General features: G+C 34.8%; 1 protein-coding gene across 1 annotated transcript in view; it reads right to left on the bottom strand.

Annotated features, from left to right (window-relative positions):
- Window positions 1-3,725: 3,725 nt before the first annotated feature.
- The window catches only part of LOC115209241 (phosphatidylinositol-3-phosphatase SAC1), a 69,042-nt gene continuing 45,047 nt past the window's right edge, over window positions 3,726-27,720 (bottom strand). Inside the window, exons 11-18 of the mRNA XM_029777525.2 lie at window positions 26,852-26,950; window positions 25,080-25,218; window positions 22,920-22,989; window positions 22,173-22,245; window positions 21,833-21,926; window positions 15,906-16,007; window positions 6,216-6,276; window positions 3,726-4,475 (exon numbers count right to left, since the gene is read on the bottom strand). Coding sequence (XP_029633385.1) covers window positions 4,339-4,475; window positions 6,216-6,276; window positions 15,906-16,007; window positions 21,833-21,926; window positions 22,173-22,245; window positions 22,920-22,989; window positions 25,080-25,218; window positions 26,852-26,950 — 775 coding nt within the window. The 3' untranslated portion in view covers window positions 3,726-4,338. The remainder of the gene's footprint in view (window positions 4,476-6,215; window positions 6,277-15,905; window positions 16,008-21,832; window positions 21,927-22,172; window positions 22,246-22,919; window positions 22,990-25,079; window positions 25,219-26,851; window positions 26,951-27,720) is intronic.

The raw sequence follows: 27,720 nt of genomic DNA, 5'->3' as shown, positions 1-27,720 counted from the left end.
TGAGCACACAAGATTAGGGATGCTCAGCTGGAGAAGATTGCAGGGGATGAGCCTGTATGTAAGGACAACCATGCTTTTACTCAGCTTGACATGTTTTTTCAAACACAGCAACCCTCCAGGAGTCTTGGTCCCCTATCATCCTCTCTGTGAGTGCCAACATCTGTAGATCCTTTCTCACCACTTTGTCCCACATCTACCCCTTCAACAATTAGAAATTGGCACCTCTTGATGCAACTGTTCCTCATTCATAGGCATTACATGACTATACCAATGCAGTCTTCTCTCTTGCACATTACATCTGATGTTACATATACCCAGTTTTTCTCTCAGATCACTTACACTCTGTTTTATATGTACAACTGCCATTACCCATCCAATGAAGCATACTAGCTTCATTTCTTTCAAGTCTTTGCATATCCTCAGTAGTCAAAGGCCATGTCTCACTGCCACATAGCACAGCTGTTCATACACAGGCATTGTATAAACTGCCTTTCATTCTGAGGGAGAGGCCCTTCATTACTAAGAGAGATAGTAGCTCTCTGAACTTTGCCCAGCCTATTCTTATTTTAGAAGGTATGCTTTTGGAACAACCACCCCCACTACTAACTTGGCCACCTAAGAAAAATGGAAACTGTCTACTACTTCCAGTGATCCCCACTGGCATATGGGAGAGTCTATTTTTTTTACATTCCTGGTGTTTAATGTACCAGCATATTTGCCACATGTAAAGACTACCTTCTCTGTTAATCATCCAATGATACCACTGCACTCTTAAGTATCCATAGCTTGCACTAAGTATACCTTATGGAGTTTTTTGACACCTTTTCTACATATTAAACAGGGCCATCTCCCTGAAGGGATCTGCGATTTGTCTGTTTTCCTACTTATCAATACTTTGGTCTTTGCTGTTATACTTGTATTTCTTCTCTAGTTCTGGTAGCAATTCAGCAATAAGAACAAGGTCATCAGTATAGTGGAGCTCCCAAGGGCAGCTAGTCTTAAATTCCTCAGTAATAGCTTGAAGGACCATGATAAATATAAAGAGGCTAAGAACTGAACCCTGGTGAACTCCTACTTATACACTAAATTCCTCGCTGTACTTATTGGTGACTCACCTTACTAACAGCATCCCTCTACATAGTTTGTACAGCTGTCTTTAATTAATCATGCAATATCTTTTAGATTAAAAACTTTGATGATGTGATCGTACATTTTTAGAATGAAATTGAAGGGTAGGTGTGATAAGCTGGATATGGCCGGTTTAAACGCTAAAGTGTTAAACTGTAACAACCTTAAGGTGGCTATAGTTGATAAGAGACCACAACTGGAACCTTTCTGCAAGCAAAGTTAAGTCCTTGCTACCCTACTCAGGTGTAGTTTACAAGCTAAGGGGTGAAATGCTTGTGACCCTGAGATACCTGCTAATGATATGGAAGGGTTTCCAGTATTGCATTGGGTTTATAAGAGCTGGCAAAATTTCCATGTAGTTCCTGCAGTTTCTATATGGGCAAAGCATCTCTGATGTTTATTTCACCTTAGGCTGTACATAACCCTTCATTCTAAGTAATGACTGAAACCACAGCTCAAATATCTTGATAGTAAACTGATATATCTGAAGCTTATGTTTAAGCTCTGGAGAAAAATTTCAAGCAATCATTACATATATTGATAATCAATTCAGTTTCAGATTTTTTTTATTCAAAATACATTTTGTTTGATGCAATTCTTCTAACATTGAGATTAAAACTTTATAACTGTAATACCATTTTATTATTTTATAATGTGTTTAAATGGTGAAATAATCATTACAAATAACGTGAAACACAACACCTTAACCTGTTTAAAAAATTTTCATCATAACATTAAAATAACAACTAGTGCCAGGTGTTACCCAAATGTCATTCTAACTCAGGTGTCCATCTCACTATTTGATCTGTGCTATAATCTTAACTGCTTATCTTAATGTCAGTACAAGTAACTAACCAGATAACACATTTGACATAAAATTTAACAATATGCAAACAGGTGTTTTATTTAAAAATCAATAAATCTATGAAACTGACATTTTACAACTTTTGTAGATGTTTGTGAACAATCTTTGAATAGCTTTTATTTTTTACTTTGATTGTGGTCAAGCTGGGGAACTGCCTTGATGGATTTACTTGAATAAATCAAACCCAGTACTTACTTTTTAATTAAAGGCTGGCACTTATTTTAACAGTCTCTTTTGCTGGTCGGTTAATTTACGAGGATGTAATCAAGCCAGATAAAAAACATGAATACACATTCACATACATAAATATATATACATATATACGATGGGCTTCTTTCAGTTTTTGTCTATAAAAACCATTTACAAGGCTTTGGTTGACCCTAGATAAGAACAGAAGACACCTGCCCAAGGTGCTATACAGTGGAAGTGAACCCAGAATCAGGTGGTTGAGAAGCAAACTTCTTACAACACAGCTATATTAGTTTATTGTTTTTCTGAAAGTCACTTATATCAATTTAACACATTTTATTGATGACAAAATATACACAGTATTAACTGATGATTGTTGTTTGGTAAATGAAAATAACTATTTCCCAAATTTCTTGCTTTTACAGAACAATATTATTTTATTGATTTCAATTTTTGATAACTTACCTAGATCTCTAACTTTTTAGGAAAACAATAGTCTATTCTTGAGTTAGATAAATTTAAAACACACGATGAACAAAAGAATGATTCTGATTTTGTTGAAGCCCAAATAGAAATCTTTATTCTATAAAATGTAGATTAAGTAGAAGCAATTTTTCAATGTTATAATACATACATATAAACATCAGCTGATATTAACAATATTCAGTGCAAAAATGTGCATTACAATAGTTTAACAGATGTTAACTAAAGTAATTAGTCTTGTACCAATGACCTATGTAAATAACATTCATCATCTATAAATATTTTTAGACCAATTTTAAAATACAGCCTTTACATTCTAAAAAGTCTTACTATGTTTTCAATTCTTCGTGTGTGTGTGTGTGTGTGTGTGTGTATACACACATGTACATATCCACACACACGCACACACATAAAATCATCACCTTCATTTCACGTCCGCTTCTCCATACTGCATGGGTTGGACGGAGAAATTTAAGTTTCTAGGTTATACAAAGACTTGAACTCAGATCATTGGATTTAGAGTTCAAAGTGCTAACCAAAATATAATGATATCATGTATGAAGACATAATTAAAAATTTAGTTTGATCTACACTGCAGTAAGTGCAATTTATTTTTGTGTGATGAGAGAGCAAATTTTAATTAATAATTTATCCAATTGAAAAAATGTACAGAACTAAAATACGATTTGATAATCATATTATTTCAGTTTAGAACAAAAGGCTGTCATTGAAAATCTAAATTATATTGAATCATAGAAAGTACTTTTCCAGTGTTATTTTTCATTGGATACTTGTTGGAGTTAGAATTTAAAAAAAAAATTCAATTATGGTATCTATAACTCTTCAATATTGTTTTAAAGACATTGTGATTTAGGTTTAGGGGATTAGCACCAATGATAGTAAAAGCAAATTGCTTTCTAACACAATGTTCAAGTTTCAATGTACTTTGTTTATAGAGATAATTAATTTGGTTGTAATTGGTTATTAAATATAATTATAAATCCTTCGTTTTATTAATGCATTTCAAACTGAGGTATGAATAAAGATTAATAAATAAGCATCAATAAATAACAAAGATATTTTTTTATTTATAATCAAGTGACAAAATATTTCTAACAAGATTAGCAATGATGTCAATGAACGGAATGCATATGTATGAATTTTTGGAATTCATTTCAAATATCTTTACTACAGAGCTTATCTGAAACTAGCTTTTCTAGATTCTGAGACCTAAAACCTTTATGCTAAGGACATTTTAAAAAATTTCATGTGACACAAACATTACTGAGTATTACATTACATAATGATAATTCTGTATAATGCTTCAAAAGGGTGATAACAAGAAAGGGACAACAGAATTTTTTAACCACTGATTCCTGCTATCGAAGTATAATACCGCACACGTGTGTGTGTCTGTATATATTCTCAAATGTGATAAGTCTAAATAACTATGAAAGGGGAAATAATTAAGGGGTTAATTTGATTACGATTTCATAAATGAATATAATAGTTTTGTAAAAACTTTTATCTAGAAATAGATTTTTTTAAAAAATTGTTTTTAAGTATTCTTACAGTATCTGAAATAACAATGGACTGGGGGAGGAAAAATCGTCATCGTCATCATCTTGCCCATTGTCATCTTCATCATATAAATGTAATTAGTACCATCACTGTTAGTCTATTTGTACTTTTGCTTGTGCCAGACGAGGTGCATCAACAAATACCTCTCCAAACATATAGATGGCCAACACTGATGAAATGCAAAAGCCACCCCAGAAAAATATGTATAATATTTGTTCCGTGGCATGTTCTGAAAATATAGAGATAAATATAAAAAATAAACAAGTATAAGAGACATTAAGTTACAAATAAGTTAAATAAAGTGTAAAATTGCACATAAGTTTGGCTTATCTATTGCTTTTGTTTTTTTAGTGATCATTCCTATAACAAACACTGAAGAAGGAGTAGACATCATTATATACACAATCAGATATCTTGATCTTATTTTGATGAAAATGTGTAAGAATTTTAAAATATAAAATGTGTGAATGTACCCTCTTGATTACGTAAAGGAAAGCAATTCAAAGTATACATTCTGACATGAGTAAACTCAAATTCAATAGAAGTTTTTAAACAATCTAAAATGATATTTGATCTAATAAATATACTAACACAAGAATACTAGCTCAATTAAGTGGCACCCACCAAAAAAAAAAAAAAAAAAAAAAAAAAGAGAGAGAGAGAGAGAAAGAAAGAACAACTTTTCATGTCATAGACAATTACAGCAGTAGTAAATGAAGATAGATACAGAATAATGTTTCATGATCCAGAAAACTGTAAAGCAGAAATAGCTGAATGAACAGTCATGTATTGTATTATTTACTTTGAAACCAATGCTGAAGTGGATGCTATTGCACAATGTAAAATTACACCAAGTTTTGCAACATCATACAAAACAAAAATTTCTTCAATACCTCCTCATATCACAAGTATATCAACTTTGTGTAATGAAATATTCTAATGATGTGAACACCAGTTTTGAGTAGGACCACTGGTAACCTAGAAGAATATTGTTCAACATCAGAAGGTAATAAATATACCTATTATTTTAATTTCTCTACTATAAAAAAATTAAAGGCATCTGTCTGTGATAGGTTAAAATCTAAAATGCTTATCTCCCAATGAAACATGGCTTCTCATGTTATATATTCACTTTTCTTATTCATTTGTATGCCTACACAAACTAAATTTTGAAATAAGCTATTTTTTAATGAGCTTATTCTTCTTGTTGACTTCACTTTCTTTCTCTTTCTTACTCTCAAGGGAAAGATTTGCGAGTGTTAAGCTATGGACAAGGGTACTAGGACTAAGGATACAATTGATAGTGAGTTTAGTGAAGTGTTATCTCTCTGATGGAGATCAAGACTAAATGCTCTTCAGAATTTCAATGTGTTGATTGTTTTAAGAGCAGAATCCATTAAAGAGTTGCAGAAAAAGTTCAAAACCGGGAAGAATGTTCTGAAGTCTAGATCTTGTTAGTAATGGACAACCCCAGTGTTATTTTGGAAGTGGTTTTGCTTGATATGTAGGAAGGAAGTAGATAGGGACTAGTATACACTACTTAAATGTAAGTAATAGATACACAAAAGATGCAGTAGGATCTCTGGCAGACTGACAGATAATGACTTTAGATATTATAGATGCACAGAAACAAATTTCAGCAGGAGTTACAATAAAGTTTTAAAAATAGGCATTTTAACAACTAGAAGCTGTTCTTAGCATCAGTTACTCAATCATGAATTATAATTGATGTCTGTTTTCAAGAATGAAAGATTAAGCTGGATGATAAAGTGGTTTCACAAGAACACATTTAAACCAGAATTTAAACTCATGACCTATAGTTCAATAGTAAAAAAAATTCCCATCATTGTAACATTTAAATAGCAAATTATGGATACTTTAAACATTAAAAGTGAAAGAATGAAAATAACCAACACATAAGAATCTTACAATTTGGCATTTAAAAAAATTTAATATTTGAAAAACTTACCATCAGGCAAAAGTAAACAAATAACAAGCATTGCGAAGGAAACAAAAAATACGGCTGGCAACTGAAAAAAAAAAATGTATTAAAAGATGTTGCATAAAATTTTATAAATCATTTTTTACATTCATTGATGAAGATAGACTAAAATCAAGTTTTCAATTAAAAATGGTACCATTAGAAATGAAGCAACTGTAAACTACAATACAGTAATTTATTTAAATCAAGTATATAGAATTTCATATTGTCCATTGAATCAGTCTACTTAGTACTTGCTCTGCACTATTCTACAAAGATGACAGGTAAATTAAGATTAAAAGAATAAAAATTCTAAGATGTAGCTATGTACAATAACACATTAGTACCATACCATTTTCATTGCAATTAAACATTTAAAAAAAACCCAAAAGATTATGTGAAAGAAATTAGATGAACTGTTTCTTAACCCTTCAGTATTCAGATGACTCTGTCCAATACAATTTTTATTTATTCACAGTTTTGAATTATTCATGCATTATCTCAGATCTTCGAGATTTCAATGATATAATTACTTATTTTTAGAATGATGTTATAGGGTAGGTGGGAGAAGCTGAATCTGGTCATTTTCAGAATAAAGCAAAGATATGACCAATTTAAGTGCTAAAGAGTTAAATCTACTTATCTGTATCTGATTGACATTGCTATGTATTAAATGGCAACAGTAGTACCTAATCTTGCATTCATTACAAGAGATATTTGTTTTGTGAAATAACAGCAGTTTTAAGAGAAGTGAAGTGAGAGAAATGAAAAATTAGAAGGTAAAGATTTTTGCTAAAAAAAAGGATATTGCAGTGCTTGAGCTGCTTAAAACAAGAAATAAAGGAGAAGAATCTTGTTTGCCAGGTTTGCATTGCTTCTATGAACATAAACTTCAAAAACATTTTCCAATGGGGACATTACAACCTAATATTCCAAGTTCCTGTTAACAGAGCATATCTCTCCTCTGACTAAATGAATATATAAATACAGACAATCACTATATATAATCAATGAGGCAGTCTTGGAATTACACACCTCTGGACTCGTCCAAAATGTACATCTAAAACCCTTTAAAGCAACTCATCATTTGATGATCTTTCTTGATCACTACAAATGTAGAAATTCATTAAATACTAAGTTTTCTCTTCAAGAACAGAAAACACTTAATCTCAAAATCAAATAAAGTCCACATTAATGTGTCGACCAATGTTTTTTGAGATGATGCGAGTGATTAGATACACCAACATTTAAGATAGCATTTAAGAAAAGGTCAACCAAACTGACTGTGTAGCCTCACTCACTGATATGCTTACAGCTTACAGACGTCTTCTTCCCTCTTTCTCTGTACATTCTATTACTACTTTAAATTATAAAGCTTCAAATTATATCTTCTTAAGATGATCCAAAGCACTCATCCTCTCTTATTACCTCAAACACTACAATAAATACTTTGAGAAACTTTCCTCTCAAGATAATACATCTTATAATACTTTCCTTTCCCTCATTACAAATATTGACCAACAAGATTTCAAACTGAACAATATGCAACCATCCCAGACACTTGATCTTACTTGTCTAAGAAGGCCTGCAAAGTTCCAGGGCATGGCTTTCCTTTGGCTAAATAAATAGAACAATAATAATAATAACAAGTACCAGTGTGTAACTGGTACTTATTTCATCGACCCTGAAAGAATGAAAAGCAAAGTCGACCTTGGTGGAATTTGAACTGAGGAACATAAAGACAGACAAAATGCCACTTAGCATTTTGCTTGGCATGCTAATGATTCTGCCACCCTATTATTATTATTATTATTATTATTATTAATAATAATAATAATAATAAGTTTAGACTTTGGCATGAGGCCAGCAATTCTGGGAGGGTGGTGGAGGGGTTAAGTCGATTACATTGACCCCAGCATTTAACTGGTACTTATTCTATCGGCCCCAAAAGGATGAAAGACAAAGTTGACCTCAGTGGAATTTGAACTCAGGACGTAAAAACGAAGAAATGCTGCTAAGCATTTTGCCAGGCATGCTAATGATTCTGCCAGTTCATCACCTTAACATCATAATAATAATAATTATCATCATCATCATCATTTAACATGTTATCCATGCTGGGATGGGTTGGATGGTTTGACAGGAGCTGGTCAGCTGGAGAGTTGCCCAGGCTCCAACTGTTTGTTTTGGTATTGTTTCAAAAGTTAGATGCGCTTTGTAATGCTAACCACTGCAGAGAGTGTACTAGGCACCTTATATGTAGCAATGGGTGCATTTTATGTGGCACTGGCACAGGGTGCCTTTATGTGGCACAACAAATAATAATAATAAATGCGCTAGTGGTTGTAATGCTTCAAGATATCTAATCATAGTTAATGAATTTGGATGGTAATAAAATGAAGTAACAAAAATTATAGGTCAATTTGTATCAAAGAATGGAGACTAATATTATTGATTTTTAAAGTAAATCAAGCTGAAGTGAGTGAATAATATGCATTTGGCAAAGCTTTTGAATACATCAGTCAAGCTAAATAGCTGGAAATAAGAAAGGTAGGACAATAAACTTTGAGTAGCATCAAGAGAATAAAAATACTGAATATATGGAGAATGTTATAAATTGCAACTAATTTATTAAATGCTTTATAGATTTAAATATATCCATTGGCCAATATTTGATACATTTTGAAATATATAGGAATCAGTATTCTGCAGACATTACAATTTATTAAGTTAATCTAATGATATCAAATATAGAAATTACTGGAATTTAAAAAGGCTTTCACTTTTCTGTGAATTAAAGAAATTTTTTTGCCATATTTAGTTTTTGTAAAATTTTTTAAACACTGAATGAGAAATGTGTAGTTGTTTTTCTCTTTAAACATTCATACTTAGCAATTAGGTTAATTGGAAGGGAGAAAATAAAAACAGTTCATAGCTATATAATGTATACAAGAAGTTTTTTAGAATTTTAACGAATTTGGATTTTGCTTGTCATACTTCTGATTTTGATCATCATTATATATCACAACATCAGTTTCAAAGTAGTATTTAAATATGATACATAAATCAAACTATTTGTAGTGTAATGGATAATAACTAAAAGATAGAAAAGAATCTAAGAAGAAAAATAAAGGGTGAAGTGAAAATGAGATGAAGTGAAAAGATATAAATAAGAAATGTTAAAGCAAATATAATTTAAATTTAGCATAGACATATAATTAAAGTGGCATGAGATAAAGGAAATAATACAAATGCAGCAGATGGTCTGGAGAATTTATAGCAAGAAAGAGGCTGTTGTATTTGTTGCTTATTAAGTCATATGTTAGTAATATATCATTGGTATCTTCATCACCTATAGACAACTTTCACTAGTGTTGGCTATGGTGACTGATGCACCACATATCCCAACCTATATCAATAAAGTTCATGAGCATTCTTAACACCATGTCCACCATCAGGGTCATGCCTGGTATTGGAAGGTCACTCAGAGTTCATTTTCCTACAGATGTTCATAGATGATGATTTTAACTGGTGGATAATTCTACATGACTGAGACAGTTTCTAGTTAGTAGCAGCCATCTTCCTTGTTGGGTCAACCTGGGTAAAGGTCATCATGACTATCACCAGGAAGTGACCAGTGAACAATCAGAGCCATTCAGAGCAACTGAGTGGAGCATCATCAACTGAGGAATATGGACAGGGATCTAGTGAGGCACCAAATTTAACACTGATAAAGGAAGATTGTCATTGGCTGAGGTCACAAATTTATGTAAGTTAATATAAGCTGTGGTGAGATAATAGTACTGATGTGTTGAGTAAAATCCTTTGCTAGAGAGAACACTCCATCTCCAAACACACAAATGTTTGTGATAGCACTAAGCATATAAGTATAAAGAATGTGTAGGAGAAGGAAAACATGAGAGAAGAATAAGAGAAGGACAAGTATCCAAGTGAAAAGAGTATGAAAAGGAAGGCAAGAGTGACAGTGTGGAGACAAGGAGAGTAACAAGTTATCCATGGCCTAAAAATAGGTACTAAAAGGTTGCAAAGATTGTGGCAAGTATATAAACATAAACATATTAACATACACATACAAACATTTAAATTAATTCTCCTGAAGTCAGATGTGAGGGTGTGATTTGCTATGCATTCTTTGATTCCTTCACTAAAAGATTACATCAACTGGAAAGGTCAAATTAAATTTATGATAACAAGTGACTTTTTAGACAGACACTACTCTCTGAAAGAACAAAACTTGGCTCAGCAACCCTGATAGATAAAAGTCATTTTCTTCTTAGAAGTAATTTCTTTCAGTATACAAAAAATCTCATGATAATTTCCAGATATATTGAGATTTATAGAATCCGGATACATGCTTTGATGACAAACTTTGCCAAACTATTTTTGGAAAACTCTGAAAACATAAATCTCACCAAACTTTGATTTATACCTCCTGATGTATACTACTGCAAGTATATAATTAACCAAAACTATCTGTGCAGTATATAAAACCATATATGCCTAATCTAACCTAAGATGGAAGCATTGATTAATTTCCAGAACTCAAAACTATGGATTTATGAATCTTGAAATGGATGAGTTGTTTCCTCTTACATATATACTAAAGAAGGACTTAAAATTTAAATGAACAAAGCATATAATCCTATATTTGACAAATTAAAAACTCTAGTCAGAGTCAAGACTATTGAAAAGGTTGCAAGACGCAACAAAAATTTTAGGAAAATAAAAATAAGAAATAAGTGGAAATTTTACCGGTAAGTGTGTTACATTATAAGGCACAAAAAGAAAATGACTCTCCCCAGACACAATAAAAACTCTAGGTTTATTTGTATTAGATATACCAGGTGCTATTATGAAAGCTGGTTATAGATGTCTGTCTAATTACACTTTTGTCGTAGTGTGATAAAACTGACATTTGAAATTTGCTTCTTCTATATACAGAAAAAGAAACTGAATATTTTTCTTCTCAACATATCTTGAAGTATTTTGTTTAATACACTTTTATAATTTAACCAAGCATCCTTTAATCTCTAATATACTCCTTTTCCAGGATATTACTATTATTGGATTACATTCCACCTTTCTGTTTAAACAGAATCAAAATAATATTTCTCCAGACATAATCTTTCTGCTAAGAAGGAAATTACAAAATGTAGGTTCAGTCAGTTCTAGCCTTTATATCTTTTACCTTTTACTTGTTTCAGTCATTAGACTGCGTCCAAGCTGGGGCAGTGACTTGAAGAATTTTTAGTCAAATGTATCAACTCCAGTACTTATTTGTTTTATAAGCCTTGTATTTATTCTATCGCTCACTTTTTGCTGAACTGCTAAGTTATGGGGACATAAACACACCAGTGACAGTTGGTGTCAAGTGGTGGTGGTGGGGGACAAACACAGGCACAAAGACACACACATACACATGTAATATATATACACATAGGCACAGGCATAGCTGTGTGGTAAGAAGGCGGCGAGCTGGCGGAAACGTTAGCATACCGGGCAAAATGCTTAGCAGTATTTCGCCGAGGTCGACTTTGCCTTTCATCCTTTCAGGGTCGATTAAATAAGTACCAGTTACGCACTGGGGTCGACGTAATCGACTTAATCCATTTGTCTGTCCCTGTTTGTCCCCTCTATGTTTAGCCCCTTGTGGGCAATAAAGAAATAAGATGGTTCTGGGTTCAGTCCCACTGTGTGGCACCTTGGGGAAGTGTCTTCTGCTATAGCCTCAGGCTGATCAAAGCCTTGTGAATGGATTTGGTAGATAGAAACTGAAAGAAGCCCATTGTATACATAAATATATATGTATGTTTGTGTGCCTGTGTTTGTCTCCCCACCATCGCTTAACAACCGATGTTGGTACATTTACTTCCCGTAACTTAGCAGTTCAGCAAAAGTGACCAATAGAATAAGTATTAGGCCTACAAAGAATAAGTCCTGGGATTGATTTCTTTGACTAAAGGTGGTGCTTCAGCATGTCCGCAGTTAAATGACTGAAACCAGTAAAAGAATAAAAGAACATATATGATGTGGTCAATGCCAGAACCGCCTGACTGGCCTTCATTCCAGTGGCATGTAAAAAGCACCCATGACATGTTCGGAGTGGTTGGTGTTAGGAAAGGCATTCAGCTGCAGAAACTTTGCCAGATCAGACTGAGCCTGGTGCAGCCTTCTGGCTTGCCAGCCTTTAGTCAACCGTCCAACTCATGCCTGCATGGAAAGTGGATGTTAAACAACAATGATGATGATGGTGATGACAGGATTCTTTCAGTTTTCGTGTACCATATCCATTCACAAAGTTTTGGTCAGCCTAAGGCTATAGAAGACACTTGCCCAAGGTGCTACGCAGCAGGACTGAATCCGGGACCATGTGACTGGGAAGCAACCTTCTTACTTCACAGCCATGCCTATAATCAGATCACACTTTCTTCTTCCTTACTTTTCAAAACAGAGGTTAGTTATGGGGTTTAGAAATATCACCATGTTTTTCAGAAATAAGCACCCACTGCACTTCGTTAATTAAGTGTGAGGTTGAGTAATCCTTTTAGTCTTGTCAACGACATGACAACTTTTCTGATGCTGATACTGTGAAAAATGCCCCCAACACACTCTGTAAAGTGGTTAGTGATAGGATGGACATCCAAACATAGAAGCCAAGCCAAAACTGAAACTTATGAGTGAGATCTACTCCTCCGATCCATCTAGGAGATCAGCAATGACCTGACAACCCATGCCAGCATAGACAGTAGATGTATGACAATGATGATAAAATTCCATTGTAAACTGATTTAGACATTGTTGTAATTAGGCTGTTAATTAAAAATACATTTTTTGATAGTATTTCCCTCTGAAGGCAAAGCTAATCATTGGCAATAATTTTTAGATATATTTTCTTTTGAACCAGGTAAAATCTTACTTTGATAATTTTCAGTAATAAATGCATTTTCATTGAAAAAGTTGTTTACGGCTAAATTATTTCTAGTTCTTAAACTACACAGTTCTGACACCTAATGGTGAATTCATACCCATCTAAATGAAGTGTTAAAATTGCAATATAAATTAGAATAGTGCAGTAACACAATTAATTTTCAATCTTTTAACTTGAAAGGGAGAACCTCAATAAGAAGACATAGGTGAAATGTGTCAAATATCTCAACTATCATTAATAACAAGGATATAAAAAAAATGCCTTACATTAATAAACTAAAACAACTTAAAAGTACATTATATATAGGAACAAAATCATCATCATCGTTTAATGTTTGTTTTCCAAGCTGGTATGGGTTGGATGGTTTGACAGGAGCTGGACAGACACCAGTTGTTTGTTGTGGTTTCTATGTCCTTCCTAACACCAGCCACTTTACGGAATATGCTGGGTGCTTTTTATGTGCCACCTATTTTTCCTAGGGGCATTGCCATATACTCTCTTTTACTTGTTTCAGTCATTTGACTGTGGCCATGCTGGAGCACCACCTTTTAGTCGAGCAACTTGACCCTGGGACTTATTCTTTTGTAAGCCCAGTACTTATTCTATCGGTCCCTTTTGCCGAACCGCTAAGTGACGGGGACGTAAACACATCAGCATCGGTTGTCAAGCAATGCTAGGGGGACAAACACAGACACACAAACATATACACACACACTTATATATATATACATATATACGATGGGCTTCTTTCAGTTTCCGTCTACCAAATCCACTCACGAGGCTTTGGTCGGCCCGAGGCTATAGTAGAAGACACTTGCCCAAGGTGCCACGCAGTGGGACTGAACCCGGAACCATGTGGTTGGTAAACAAGCTACTTACCACACAGCCACTCCTACGCCATATACACAGTTTATATAAAGAAAATTTATTCTATTTTATCAAATGATTTTAACATTATACTAAATGATGTATTCTACATATATATTAAACAGTATACACACTGAATGGTCATGCCTGGAACACACCAAAATACAAGTAAAAGTTTAACATGTATATGTTTTTGTGTCAGCACGTATGCACTAATTATGTACATGGCAGTGTATAAACAGAAACTAAGTACATTTTGTTGTTTTGCCACTTCTGTTTCAGTTTTACATTCTACTTTTGAATTATTAAGCAAAACAAGAAACAACCTGAGTCAATATTTAACTAAATACAGTAAAGAAATTAGCTAAATTTTGCTCATAATTGTTGATATGAAGTGATAAAAAAAAACCAAAGCTTACACCTGTAGCAATGAAATACTGTTTTTATTTTCATCTAGACAGAAATTCTATATATAAATAGATATTAACGACACATACATGCTGAATGCCAACACAATTTATGTCCTTCAAAATTACATACAAAACAAGATGGATTGGTTTAACCCTTTAGCATTTAAACTGGCCATATCCGGCCAAAAGTATTCTGCTTGTTTTATGTGCAAACTGGCCATATCTGGTCTCTCACACCAAACCTACAATACCATTTTAAAAATTAACAGCTACCTCATCAAAATCTCCTAGCTACAAGATAATGCATGATTAATTCAAAACAATGTGGATGAAAAAGGATTAATTTTGGCAGAATAATGCGAACACTAAAGGGTTAAATTTTGATTTTTTTTTACTTTCTGGAAATTTAAAATGCTGTGTTTGAGTTTATTAAGATTATGATTTAAAAAAGAAACTTTCAATTAAAATTAATTTTTTTTTCCAAAACCTAAGTGTCTACTGCTCAAAATAAAACCTGAAAACTATATGAAAAAAATTAATAAAATATCCAGATTTGAATAACAAGCTGGTATGGGTTGGATGGTTTGACAGGAGCTGGACAGACACCAGTTGTTTGTTGTGGTTTCTATGTCCTTCCTAACACCAGCCACTTTACGTAATATGCTGGGTGCTTTTTAGAAACTGAATAGCAAAATTAAGGGTAAACTTATTTAAGTACAGTCACATCAAAGTCAAACTGATTAACATTGGCTTTACAGGGATAAAGTTCAAAGGTCACATTTGAATCTACTCTTTTGTTTTGATTCCAATACGTGAAAGCTTTTTCAATTCATTTCATATAGCAAGTGTAATAAATCTATTTAAAACTCCTTTTTCAATATTTTGGAATATTAAAGAAACGTTAGTATTATATATGCAGCTATTGTATAGAACACCAACCAACGATGTTCATATAGTCGGACTGAGGCCCTAACCATGTTAAGAAAGGAACTTCTTAACTACACAGCTGTGCCTGCATCAACAAATATATACAAATAAATAAAGTGCAGACTTGGCTGTATGGTTAATAAGCTTGCTTCCCAACTACATGGCCTTGGGTTCAGTCCCACTGTGTGGTACCTTGGGCAGGTGTCTACTATAGCCTGAGGCTGATCAAAGCTTTGCAAGTGGATATGATAGATGGAAACTGAAAGAATATATATAATCATCATCATCATTTAACAGCTACTTTTCTGTGCTTGCAAGGGTCAAGCGGGATTTGTTGAGGCAATGTTTCTACAGTGGGATGCCCTACTTATTGTTAACCCTCACCTGTTTACAGGCAAGATAATCTTTCTCCATGATCAGTAATGTTTTTCATGGAACACTGAAAATGACAACCCTGCTTGTATGATGATTTGAAATGAAAAAAATCAGTGATTTAAAAAAAAAAAAAAAAAAAAAAAAACTTACTGCATAGAATTTCCAATCTCGATCATTCACTAAAGGAGAGGGTCTTGTAATACCTTCTTGTTCTTCAACAAGATAATTTCCAAGAAATAAATCAATAGAATCCTGAAATTTAAAAATAAATATTACAATTATTAAAAATGTTAATGCATAAAGAATGGAAGGTTCCCATTCTTTATGGAAGAATGGGAAATTTCTCCAAGACACAAGAATGTAAGGTATTAGAATGATAGAAACTCTTAAGGATAATGATCTCAATAGAATGATAAAAAAAAACTGGTTATATTGGCAGCAATGTTTCAGCGGCTAGACATTCAACATGTGCTGGAAGCAACTTGCCTGAGTTTGTTGCTTGCAATCTGTATTTGGTGCTTACTAAAACATTTGGATTTTGCATGTCAGTGTCAACATCCATAATGGTTGTAAGCTGCAGCCAACATACTTGAATTACTATTGTTTGTTTGTTGAATATAGGGGCTTATTTGGTAGTAACTTGTCTTTTTTGGTTTCTAACCAAGAGCATATAGGAAGCTGACCTGAGACAAGTTATCTAAATGTTTGCCAGGATGCATATTTATACAGGTTGCTTGAAATTATGGAGATTAATATTGCTAATTAGTGTTTAGAAGCCACATTGTTTGCTGAATGTTATTTGTCTATGCAAATAGGAAGCTATTTTGGTATGGTGCATTTTATGGTTAGAGAAGAGTTTAATTCCTGGAGTATGATAATGTCAATGTTTGTGCATGCATGAGAAGTATAAATTGTCATGGTTTACTGTATGAGCAAGGTATGAGAGAAGTATATTTAGGCATTTGTAGGTGTGTGCGTTGTCTTAAGTGTGTTGTGTTACAATACCACTGTTTGTATATAGTTTCATGTATATGTTTGTGCATTTCACGTACTCTGCAAGTTGTAATGATTGCAGTGTGTCTTCATGTATAGTTTGCTTTCATAAACAAAGAGAAACCTTACACAATTCAATGTCATTGACTATTATCCATCTCTAAGGTAAGATTTTATAAAAGCCATTCAATACAACAAAATATATATAAACACAACAAAGAAAGACCTGCATATCATCATGCATGCCAAGAGATCTATCCCATGGAGCAAGGATGCTTGAGGATTGAGAACAATGGAATGGGCAATTTCCATGTCCCTATGAATAACTTTGATAGAACTGGAAAAAAATCTGTGAACTATTAGGCCTATCTTGTTCAAGGAAATAAAGAAAAAAACTCTTTAGGTAACAAGATGAGTGTATCAAGGGGAAGGGCATATGATTTTGAATGGCAAAAGTGAGAGCCACCTCCTAGACATATCAATTTTGACCGAGTTAAAGAGACAGCATTTGGGTGAGCTCCAGTTTGATCTGCTGATGAAAGACAAAGCAAACTTAACAGTATACAATGTTGATATTTTGTAAAGCTTCAAGAGGAACATTAAAGGCTACAATATAACTGGTGCAGGAGGTTCTGCAAAGGCCCTTCATCAAAACTCAGCAAATAACAAAAAAAAACCCAAAAAAACTTATGACTTGAAATCTTACCAGCCTGTCAAAAACCAAATATCCATCTATCCACCCAACATTATCCAATATATGTCAATGTCAAAAAGCATTAATAAGAAGTTAAATACATTGTCCTCTGATGAAAAGAATGTTAACAAAGTCAAAGAGTACTCTTGACACTAACATGCAGCAATATCAGAAAAAATTCAGTATTCACCAACAGCAATTAACAATCCTCCTGAAAGTATTAGGAAGAGAAATATAACATGGTATTTTTTATGGCTTAATCAGAAGGTTGGGCTGTATTCATGACTGTTGTAAAACTCTGAGAGACTTGTAAGATTGATACAGTCTATATTTACATTGAGCATCTCAAAGTTAACATCTGTAGAGGAAAACATGGTTAGGAAATGAATTTCGGAGGGCTGACATTCAGTGGTAAAAAGTTTTAGGTGAAATAATGATGCTTGAGCAGTGAGACACAGTAGGGGTAAAGAGAATAAGGAATAAGGATGGGACTTGGGTAGTCATCATCATCATCATCATCATCGTTTAACGTCCGCTTTCCATGCTAGCATGGGTTGGACGGTTCAACTGGGGTCTGGGGAGCCCGAAGGCTGCACCAGGCCAGTCAGATCTGGGAGTGTTTCTACAGCTGGATGCCCTTCCTAACGCCAACCACTCCGAGAGTGTAGTGGGTGATTTTATGTGCCACCGACACAGGTGCCAGACGAGGCTGGCAGACGGCCACGCTCGGATGGTGTTTTCGGTGTTTTCTTATGTGCCACCGACACAGGTGCCAGACGAGGCTGGTGAACGGCCACGATCGGATGGTGTTTGTTACGTGCCCACAGCACGGAGGCCAGTCGATGCGGTACTGGCTACGGTCCCGTTCGGATGGTTTTCTTATGTGCCACCGGCACTGGTACCACAAGGATACAAATTCCATTGATGTTCATAGTGTGCTATGTAAATTAGAGGCTGTTGTAGTGTGTTGGGAAGGGAGTCTTTTTTTTTTTTAATCAGTTAGTCAAAAGATTTTCTATTGGATGCAGTCAAGTGTGGATGAGTACAAGAGGAAGGGTTACCCCAATGTGAAATTTACTTGAGCTTTATAGAGATTAGGAATTGAAGCATTTTCTGGCCCTGAAGAAGGCTAATCTTTAGGATGCAGTTGTAGCTTTGTTATGTATGTACGTTGTAGGATGGCTGGTAAAGACCATCTGTAGCTGTTCTGAGGGTTTTAATTTATGCTGTTTATGATGAGAAAGGGTGTGACACAATATTACACAAAGATGAGTGTTGCCAAACATTTTTTTCACTCAGATCAGCACTTTCTGAAAGAACACAAATTCCACCAGCTTTCAATAAGCAAAACATAAAGGAGAGCTAAAGCTACATGCAGAACATGTAAAATTTTTTTTTCTTCTTTTTTTTTTAATTAGATTAATCTGGAGGAAAGGGCTTGTGCCTAATGACTTTGCAGACTCTTTAAAACTTGTGAGATCAATGTGGTTAGCATTTCTCTTGAGCAGTTGCAACTCAATGACATCAAGAAAAACATATGCAGGGTGGAAATTCCAGAGGGTTGATGTTATAGAAAAGTCGGATGCAGAGATTAGTCTGGATCCTATAAGGGGGACACACAACATGGGTGATAATATGAAGAGAGACGAATATGACGGTAATGGGTGAGTATAGGTAGCATGAGAGCCAGCTACTAGGAGCAGAAGACAATGTAATAGCAGTAGAAAGGTAGAGAAAAAAGACAGCAATGCAAAAACGCTATAATCCAAGACCAAAAGTAGCTGACATGCAAAGGTAAATGCCTAAAATAAAAGCATTATATACCGTGCTGATGTCTCCACTAATAAACACATCAACCAGCTACATAGGCCTCACAGAATGCTTATTCAAAAGTTGCCTACACCAGCACAACAGCCCAAACTGCCATTGACACTTGGAAAACAACACAGCACTCTCAAAATACATTTGGAGATCAGAGAAGAGACAGCCAGGATTACATAGATAATTCTAGATAAGGTATAAGTGTTTTGGATTAGACTGAATAATTCTGATCTTTGCATATCTTTTGCCATCCCACTTCAATCTTAAGCAAAAGAAAAGTATGTATTTCAACCAGCTGACAAATGAACAAACACTCTCTCATGAACTTTGAAACAGACTGTCGGATCACATAATTGATGTCAGAGTTTCACATGGCTAACTGAAAACACAATTTAAGCAATTCACCAACTTTTGATCATTTCTTCTAATCCACTGCTGTGTACAGTCAACAAAAACTTGGTTTGTATACAAAATTCTGTTTACATTACATTGTGACAAACAAAAGACTACACACTCATCTAACATTTTGGTCTATTGAGCACTTATATTTTTATGATACAAAAGCAATAGATATTTGGTTAGAGTCCCATTAGCTGACCTCCATCCATATTCATCACTAACTGCATCCCCTCTCCTCTATCTACCACTCTTCCTTTCAAACTCTCATGAATTTACCTGCACACAATTTGTTCCTAGTGAGTCTCTCTCCCCTGCAGTTCACCTTCTTACCTGGCTCCCTCCATTCATCTTCATTCACTGCACACCCTCCTCTTTCTCTCCAACTCTCCTTTCACACTCTTGCAAACTTACCTACCCACTTACTCTATCCAATCCTCTTCACCACTTTATTTATACACCCATCCCTGTAACTTGAGTATGCACCCCAATACATCAACTTCACCACTTTTCTTTCTCTTGTGCGCTCTCTTTTCCTTTTTCAACCGGAGCAGCCATGTATCTCCTCTACTGCAAGACACCTGTTTATATCCCTCTATCATACTCAAACTTCTCCTCACCTGACACAAAGCCATCTCCCTCAATACTACTCCTCACTCAGTTGAGTGGGTGAGGTGCCTTCTCTTGCAAGTTACTTTGGTGAACTTACTGGTACTGGTGCCACATAAAAAGCACTGAGTACACTCTGTAAAGTGGCTGGCATTAGGAAAGGCATCCAGCTGTAGAAACCATGTCAAATAAGAGTAACAGACAACAAAAGGTCATGCACAAGGAATGTATTAGTTTGAAGCTCAGTAAAAAGAGAGAGAGAGTTTTTGATGTTTTGAGCATTACTCTTTGTTGGAATGGAGAAAGGGAAAAGTCCAAAGAAAGAAAAGAAATCACCAACAGTTTTGTGTAGTTATATATTTACACATGCACAAACCCAAATACACACACTTTTCAGGAGAACAGTTTTACAGTGACTTTGAAGTTTTGGCTTGTTTGCCTTCATCAGTCTGATGAATGTGTAGCAATAACCATTTTAGCCATTTTGAAATGTGGCGCGAAATGGCAATATGACGTAATGTCGTATTGCCGAAGAATTATCATTTTCGTTTCTTTCCATTGGTTAAAATAACTGCTCATATAAAGATTCTAGAAGTTTCGAAAAGAATGCCTGTCATGGATTTCGATTCTTTTTAGTCAAGTTGAGCAGTTATAAAAACCCTGAATTTTGGAAGATATTTCAGTGTTCGTTGGTTGTCACATAACTCCACGGCACTCACTCTTTTGAGACATTGGTAAATTTTTATGCCATGTCTAAGTTAATCACAAATCTATTTTGATTTGTTGGTTAATGTATTAGATAGAAAGAAGAAATTAGCTAAGGAATTTATAGTCGTTTTTCTTCATGACAAAGTTATCTTTCTTATTGTAAATAATATGAAATGTTATATTTATATAATAAAAAATAATTAAAAAGAAAATGTTTCTCTTCACGTTTGTTTTTCAACTGAGCATAGATAAATATGCATTTCTGTAATCTTTGAATTATGTTTCTTATAGCGGTTTAAAGGACACGATTAAATATTCAACATACATGTCATTAATATAGCGTTCCATGCGTATATGTCTCTATGATGTTATAACTGTAGTTAGGGTTTTTAGGTATAATGATAACACTTGAGTATAAGTGACGTTGAATCATTATATTCTCCCTTACTCAGAGAAAAGACAAAATAAATAACATAACCTAAGAGAAAGCTTAAGGTAGAATAACCGAAAACCGCCATAAATGCAAACGAAAACCAAAGCTTCAAAGTTACTATCAACGTTTTCCTTGAAAAAGTTATATGAACTCAACTAAAAAGTAGTGTGGAATCCTTCAGTATAGTGTTAAATTGTTTTGATATATAACTTGAAATAAAAACAAGCTTTAACATACACACACATGCACACCATAGAACCAAAGCAATCTTTTGAATTTCTCTATCCATTTATTCTTACTACATTTCCTGTCATGTCTAGAGAAGATGTGGGTTTCAGTACAACTAATTCTAGACTAAAACAACAGTGCTTCGAATAAACTACAGTACTATATTTAGTACTTTAATAAAAGATTATCAATTACCTGTCGGAATCCATCTTTAAAATTGTTCTTGAAATAACGGATTAGTGAATTTAAACCATCCATCATTAAGCCAGATTTAGTTCGTTTACCAGTCCTTGTAATAATAAAATATAAAATAAATCACAATAAGATCAGTGTAAATAAAATAGAAAGTATTGATCAGGAGTTTGGATAAGCAGATGGTAAAAGAAAACTTAGAAAGATAGTTGGTCATGTCATCATACTTAGTCTATAGAAATCAAGTGTGAGTAATGAATGTGGTAAGTGTATTAAAAATATTTATAGTGAACATATTAAGGAATAGTTAGTTTGGATAATAGATGAACTGAATTTTACATACCGAGTAAAGTCTGTTTTTAATGCACCTGTGCTAGCATACTGCTTTGATAAAATATCTGCATTGTCAGCCCACACTAAAATAAGAAATTATACCAAAACTTAATTAATATGCACTTCTCATTCAAAAGGTCATCATCATCATTTAACATCCATTGTCCATGCTGGTATGGGTTAGACAGTCTGACTGGGCTGGCACGCTGGAAGGCTGTGCCAAGCTCCAGTCTGATTTGACATGGTTTTCTATGGCTGGGTGCCCTTCCTAATGCCAACCATTCTGAGAATGTAATGGGTGCTTTTACATGCCACTGGCACAGATGCCATTTGTGTGACACCAGTATCTGTCATGACTCCAATTTTGCTTGGCTTGATGGATCTTCTCAAGTACGACATAATGTCAAAGGTCTTGGTCATTGCCTCTGTGAAGCTCAACATTCGAAATATGCTCAGCCACTTTGCATGAAAGGATCTCAGCCACCTCAACTCTGCGAGGCCCATTCGAAAGGAACTCAGCCACCTCACCTCTGTGAGATCCATTCAAAAGGAACTCAGCCACCTCACCTCTGTGAGGCCCATTCAAAAGGAACTTAGCCACCTCGCCTCCGTGAGGCCCAACACTTGAAAGGAACTCAGCCAATTTGCCTCTGTCAGCAAATATATACGAGCAATTACATGAAATTTTTAAAACTATATTATCTCTAAGAAAATGTTCATCCAAAATACAAGAAATTTAATTATAAAATCTACTTACCATTTTTAAAGATGTATGAAAAGTTTTGAGAATCCATTACATCTTTTCCTGGGGGTAAAACCTGAAGATACTACAAATATAAAGTGCATAAAATGTAAAAGAAAATAGCAGAGGAAAAAAAATATACTACAAGCTAAAAGTGATAAATTTTACAAATTAAATTTACTCCCATGTACGTGTGCATATGTGTGTTTGTATGTGTATGCATGCAAGTAAACATGTATAAAGAAGTAATATATACAAGTATGTTTGTGTGTGTGTCTGTGTGCACAAATGTAAATATATATAAAAGAGTAATATGTATGCTCCATGCTTGGATGGGTTGGATGAGGACTAATTTTGATATTTTTTTTATTTCATGAGTCTTAGAAAGTTCAGAGTATTCAGTAGTAATGTGAACTAAGAATGTAAACATCATATCACTTTTTCACTCACATGGTGACAGCAAAACTGTGGAATGTCTACATTAAATTATTAACCATCTTACAAACAATAACTCTGAGCACCTTTTCAAACTCCACCTGTCTAACACCCATGGACATGTTTACAAAGTCAGAAAATAGCACAGCTCCCATGACTTTCGGAAACATTTTTTCACGCTGAGAGTTGCTGAAGTATGGAACAAACTGCCGGCATCATTTGTTAGTTGTCGGAGCACTGCATCCTTCAAAACTTCCATGTTTCCTGAGATTTGCCAACACTACACCCGATTTTCTCCCCTCCATACACATGCAAGCATATATCTGACTCATACACTGTTCACTTTCCAGACATTTGTACATCACTGCATATGCTTTACATGCACTTTTGACATGTTGTAGTGCACCTGAGCACTATATACAATAATTTCATTATTATTATTTTAACACACACACACACACACCAGACTTCTATACAGTTTTTGTCAACCAATTACACTCAAATACACACACATACAAAGACATAACAGGCTTCTATACAGTTTCTGTCAACAAATTCCCCTCACAAGGCAAGGTTGATCTAGAGTGAGAGTAGTAGATATTTGCCTAAGGTGTCAGCATATATGATTATGTACACATATTGATTCATAAGTACACTGTATTTGTGTCATCTCTCTCTTTCATATGCATGTGCAGAGGGTGCAAAAATTTGCATGATTTTTATCTTTAATATCAACATGCTGTAACAAAGAAAGAAATGTTTTTGATACAATTTTTTCTTAAATGCAACACAATATATAATAATTTCATTATTATTATACAATAATTTGAATAATTGCAATGAAAGGCTGCTTCATTTCCATTAAAGAGTGAAAACTACCCCAACATCGAAAGTCAAATCAGAAAAGATGCTCACTGTAGTAAAGACATTTTGTGAATTAAATTCTCATTTTTGTATCATAGATATATACATTAGGAACTAATCAGGTTTCTCACATACAGAATTACAAAACAATATGCTTTTTGTAAAGCCAAAATCCTACTAGAAAGGGATGTGTTCTCACAGAGAGGCAGTGAAGTATTATGTTCAACTCTTGAAAAACTAATATACTTTTCTGTACTCTAAGATAGCTGAAATCATTCTTACTGTTACAAGACATTGATGAAGATATGAACTTCATGCTATGCAAGCCTCCTTTCCCTCCTTTTATTCAGGTAACAACCTACATCATTGTTTTTGGTCCTGTAGTCAAAGTAGTCCATTAATGGCATTGGTTATGTAAAAAAAAACAAAAAAACACTCATGTAGAGGAGAAAAATGGATCCACAAGCCACTCTAAATTACAAGTGATACATGGAGGACGAAGTGTTTAGTTTTAAAAGACTTGTGGTTTATCATGATTATAATCTCTCTTAGTGATGGTGGCACAACACACCCAGTTCATGTAATAAGTTGTTGATTATAGGAAGATATAAAAGAATAAAATCCAGGTCAATTAACTGTACAGCATAACACATTGGGTTGTAACACCAACTGCGTTAACTGTGTAGACTGATATCAATTGATGTTTGAAGATGATTATAATTAACACCATATTTGTCATGTGAACAAGTATCACATTTCCTAAAAAGAGATAAAATCTTTGTAATCATTCTTCAACATGGATGAAATGTTTTTAAGAAAATTGAAGACATTTGTATACTTGCTTAAAGACAAAATGAATGAAATTTGCATACTTACAATTAACTGATCTTGTAATGACTCTTTGGCTAACATACTTTGTACAACATTGGTACGATCTAGGCAATCAATGCAGTTTGTCCGAAAGACACCATTCTGCTGTGTTAAGGTAATGCCATCTCGCGATGAAGAGAAAAATCTATAAATATATAAGTTTCTCCATTATACATTAAAAGAATAAAACAAATGTTGAGTGATAAACATTTTATAAATTGTCATTTGAAACCTATAAAAGAATAAAAATATCGATTCTTGGTTACCAATTTTGAAATTTGCAATTTTCACTCTGCCCTAATCCACCCTCCTTCCCATCCCAAAGTGTTTCTCTTCTCTTCCTCACATTTCCTCTTCACACACTATGATTATCTCTTACTCCCCAATCCAGTCCTTGCTACCCTGCTCACTGTATCGGTGCAACCACCCTCTACATACCTAGATTCTCACCAGTCATAGTAGTCCCCACCCCCAACTCAGTCCTCACTACCCTGCTCACTGCATCACCACTTCCTCCTGTCTCCTCCCCCTCTATATACCCAGATTCTTTCCAGTCACTGCATTCTCCCACTCCCGACTCCTTAGCAATACCCTGCCAGCACCTGCCACAATTCATCTCCCTCTTCCTTACTCTACCATTCCATCTATGCCCTGATCCCCATTCCTCGCAAGTATACCCTGGCACTTGCTGCCATCCCTCACTTTCCCTCTGGCTGAGTAATCATGTATCTCCTCTACAGCAACAAACCTGTTTCTACCCTTATTCTTGTTAACTCTTGGTCTCTTTCTCTCCCTCTCTCTGGCTGGGTAACCATGGACCTCCTCTACAGCAAGATATCTGTTTCTGCCTCTCTCTCACATTCTAATCTTTCATCATCTGACACAAGATCACCTCCTCCAATGCTCCCTCCCCTCTCAAAGACTCTTTATCTTGCAAAGCCAGTACAGGTGCCACTTAAAAAGCACCCAGTCCACACTGTAAGGTAGTGATAGGCATTTAGAAAGGCATCCAACTATAAAATCATGCCAAAACTGACATGCTACATAAAAAGCACTCAGCCCATTCTACAGAGTGGTTGGTGTTAGGATGGGCATCCAGCTGTAAACACCATGCCAAAACACATTCAGAAGTATGGCACAGGTTCCTGCCTGGCCAGGTCTTGTTAAACCATCTAACCCATGTCAGCATGGAAGGAGGATGTTAAATGATGATGATGGCGATAAGCACTCTTATACAGTTAGAGGAGAAATGTGGCACAAAAAAAATTTTAAGTGTACAATCATAACAGGTGTACAGGCGCAGGAGTGGCTGTGTGGTAAGTAGCTTGCTAACCAACCACATGGTTCCGGGTTCAGTCCCATTGCATGGCATCTTGGGCAAGTGTTTTCTGCTATAGCCCCAGGCCGACCAATGCCTTGTGAGTGGATTTGGTAGACAGAAACTGAAAGAAGCCTGTCGTATATATGTATATATATATATATATGTGTATTTGTATGTGTGTGTGTTTGTGTGTCTGTCCCCCTAGCATTGCTTGACAACCGATGCTGGCGTGTTTACGTCCCCGTCACTTAGCGGTTCGGCAAAAGAGACCGATAGAATAAGTACTGGGCTTACAAAGAATAAGTCCCGGGGTTGATTTGCTCGACTAAAGGCGGTGCTCCAGCATGGCCGCAGTCAAATGACTGAAACAAGTAAAAGAGTAAAGAGTAAAAGAGTATAACAACACAATAAAAATTGAAATTATATTACACTGATGAGAGATAAAAGAAATACTCACCCTAATTCTTTTCTTTCTTCACGTATCAAATCTATTAGAATTGAAAGCCTCTCCCATCGCATATTTCGACATTCATGATGAAAATCAAATGCTTCATACCTGCAAAAGTTAATAAAATCTTTACTTTAAAATGTGTATATAAATCCTCATCTGCAAAATTAATTTACAATATTTTGTGCTGCTACATATGAAATTATAAGTATATATGTGTAGAGGTGTGTATGTATGGTGGAAGAATGTTACTATTTAGCATAAGGGAAAAGGTAGATCCCATAATACTTGTAGCTTCTCCCACACTGGTGAAGTTGGCAGCTGATGTTCAGCTTGAACTCATACAATTTGCTGTCAGTTGGAAAACTTTAAGCTGAGAGAGAACATTCCAGAGGATGATAATTCTGAGAAGGAAAAATTAGGGAAAGCATGCAGTATAGGGTCTGGCAGTAAAGCTGATAAAATGAGGAAAGTCTTATCACCTACAGATTGTTAATTCAGAAGAGTAGAAAATGTAGCTAAAGAAAAGACATGTTAGGGAGTGTAACATACAGTTGAATGAAGTCAACATGTGTACAGTATTTGAAGACAACAGCAGGAATACTGTTGAAAGCAGTCACTTTGTCAAGCTGAAGTGATCATGAAAGTTTCTCTTTAAGCTATTGAGAGAGAGAGGGGGGGATTGTATGGTAGCTTTGTTCATAGGGGTAAATGAGGTTGGCTGATGCATGGCTGCTTGGTGATTAATGTATTTTGGGAGGGAACATATAGAAGGGTTGAGTTATTATAGAGTGGCAGCCTTTAGAACCACCTGTTTATACACAAGATAGTACAGCCCATCTCCATGATGGGCTATTCTATCCACATGTAATAACCAA

This window comes from Octopus sinensis, linkage group LG1, assembly GCF_006345805.1.
Source record: "Octopus sinensis linkage group LG1, ASM634580v1, whole genome shotgun sequence".
NCBI lineage: Eukaryota > Metazoa > Mollusca > Cephalopoda > Octopoda > Octopodidae > Octopus > Octopus sinensis.
This window is presented reverse-complemented; position numbering and strand designations above follow the sequence as displayed.